Source organism: Poecilia latipinna, unplaced genomic scaffold, assembly GCF_001443285.1.
Source record: "Poecilia latipinna isolate Pla-1442-1.1 unplaced genomic scaffold, P_latipinna-1.0 Scaffold2074, whole genome shotgun sequence".
NCBI classification, from domain to species: Eukaryota; Metazoa; Chordata; class Actinopteri; order Cyprinodontiformes; family Poeciliidae; genus Poecilia; species Poecilia latipinna.
Window position 1 is genome coordinate 1 of NW_015114690.1, and position 1,492 is coordinate 1,492.

Genomic DNA, 1,492 nt, shown 5'->3' on the forward strand with positions numbered 1-1,492 from the left:
AATAATACAGAAAATGTAGACCGTGGGAGGGAGAAAATAAACTAAAATGTAAGATTTTGTATGCTTAAAGTTTCAGCTAAGATATGATGAAAGGAATCCTAACAGGATTATAGCTTCACTTACGCATGAGACAGCGCCTGTTCTTTGCACTCTCTGATGTCGTTGATGCGTTTGTTATACCTGTCGAAAAGCAAAACGAAGGAATCAAAAATTTTCCTTCTCCTTTTGTCGCTGCAAGAGTTTGAAACTTTGGAAATATTTGTCACGTGGCGGCGATCCTACCCTCTGATGTTGACGAACAGGTCTTCTGCGGCCTTGTGGATGTGGAAGACTTCGTCCCTAAACAGACAGAGGCAGGTGGAGCTTTGCAGGGCCAGTTTCCATAGAGACAGGGCGGCTGCGTCGCTGTTCAGCGCGGCGTGGCACAGGATAAAGCCGACTGCAGGGAGAACAGAGAGGGAGGTTGAGTTACTTGGACTTTTAATTGGCTGTGTTTGCCCCTCTCCCCTGTTTTAGGCAAACACCAGTGGTGATCAAACGTCATTTGATTTGGTTTTTCCATTTCCAGAAGCTGTGTGCTAAGAAATTGAGAGAAATTATCCCAAGATCTCAAACAAAAATTGATCTAAGGTTATTGGTAAAGACATTCTGACCAGACATGCAACGATTAGAGATTTGCCACTGGATTCTTATCTTAGATTTTAGATTTTTGTGTGGCTTTGAGCAGCCAATTTCCATTTCTCTGTCAGAATTAGTTCAAAACTTCCAGTTCAAAACTTTTTTATTTCCTGAGTTGCTGCTGTAAGGTCATTCTGTTTACATTTTTCTTGAAAAAGTATGGTTAATCCGGTGGGTGACCAAGCTAAGCATGCTAGTTGTTAACCTCTCTAATGCAAACCCCAACCTAGTCAAGCTAATGGACAGCAGAAGGAGTAGGATTTACCAGCTTAAAAATGCTAACCACTAGCCTCTCCAATGCTAACGCAACAGAGTAGTCTTCTTCTCATTTGCCAGTGCCAGCAGCTCAGTTACTGGTGAAAGGCCAACAATAATCATCAGATCAGTAGCCAGTTTCAAAATAGATAGTTACCTGCAATAATCACATAAACATCTCTGGGTGCACACTAGTGTTAATTTTGGCCCCAATAACAGTCTATAGTACCTTACACTAGCAAGTAACATGATAACCACTGTTGCTACTAAACATCAGTCTCTGTGTATATCAGGGGTGAAAGTAGTTTTAAATCCTTGGGGGTACTATGACAAAAGTATATATATATTTCTTTGTGTGCTTTGGAGTTTCTGTGCTGATTAATTTTTTAATTAGCTCTTGAATTGCTACAATATAAAGCTGTATCTCCTTCAGTCTACTGGCTGCAATGTTGACACCTTGAGAAGCCATGAGGCCTAAACTCTGAACATCATGGCATGTAGTCATCCCAGTTTTCCATGTCTGGCATATAACCATTCATTGTAGCTTTTAAACTGGTTC

General features: G+C 40.9%; 1 protein-coding gene across 3 annotated transcripts in view; it reads right to left on the reverse strand.

Annotated features, from left to right (window-relative positions):
• Positions 1–70: 70 nt before the first annotated feature.
• The window catches only part of LOC106936074 (nck-associated protein 1-like), a 45,395-nt gene continuing 43,973 nt past the window's right edge, over positions 71–1,492 (reverse strand). For all 3 annotated transcript variants that reach the window (XM_015016867.1, XM_015016866.1, XM_015016865.1), the window contains 2 exons: positions 283–439; positions 71–180 (listed from right to left, as the gene is read on the reverse strand). In XM_015016867.1, the coding sequence (XP_014872353.1) occupies positions 120–180; positions 283–439 (218 nt within the window). In that variant the 3' untranslated portion in view covers positions 71–119. The remainder of the gene's footprint in view (positions 181–282; positions 440–1,492) is intronic.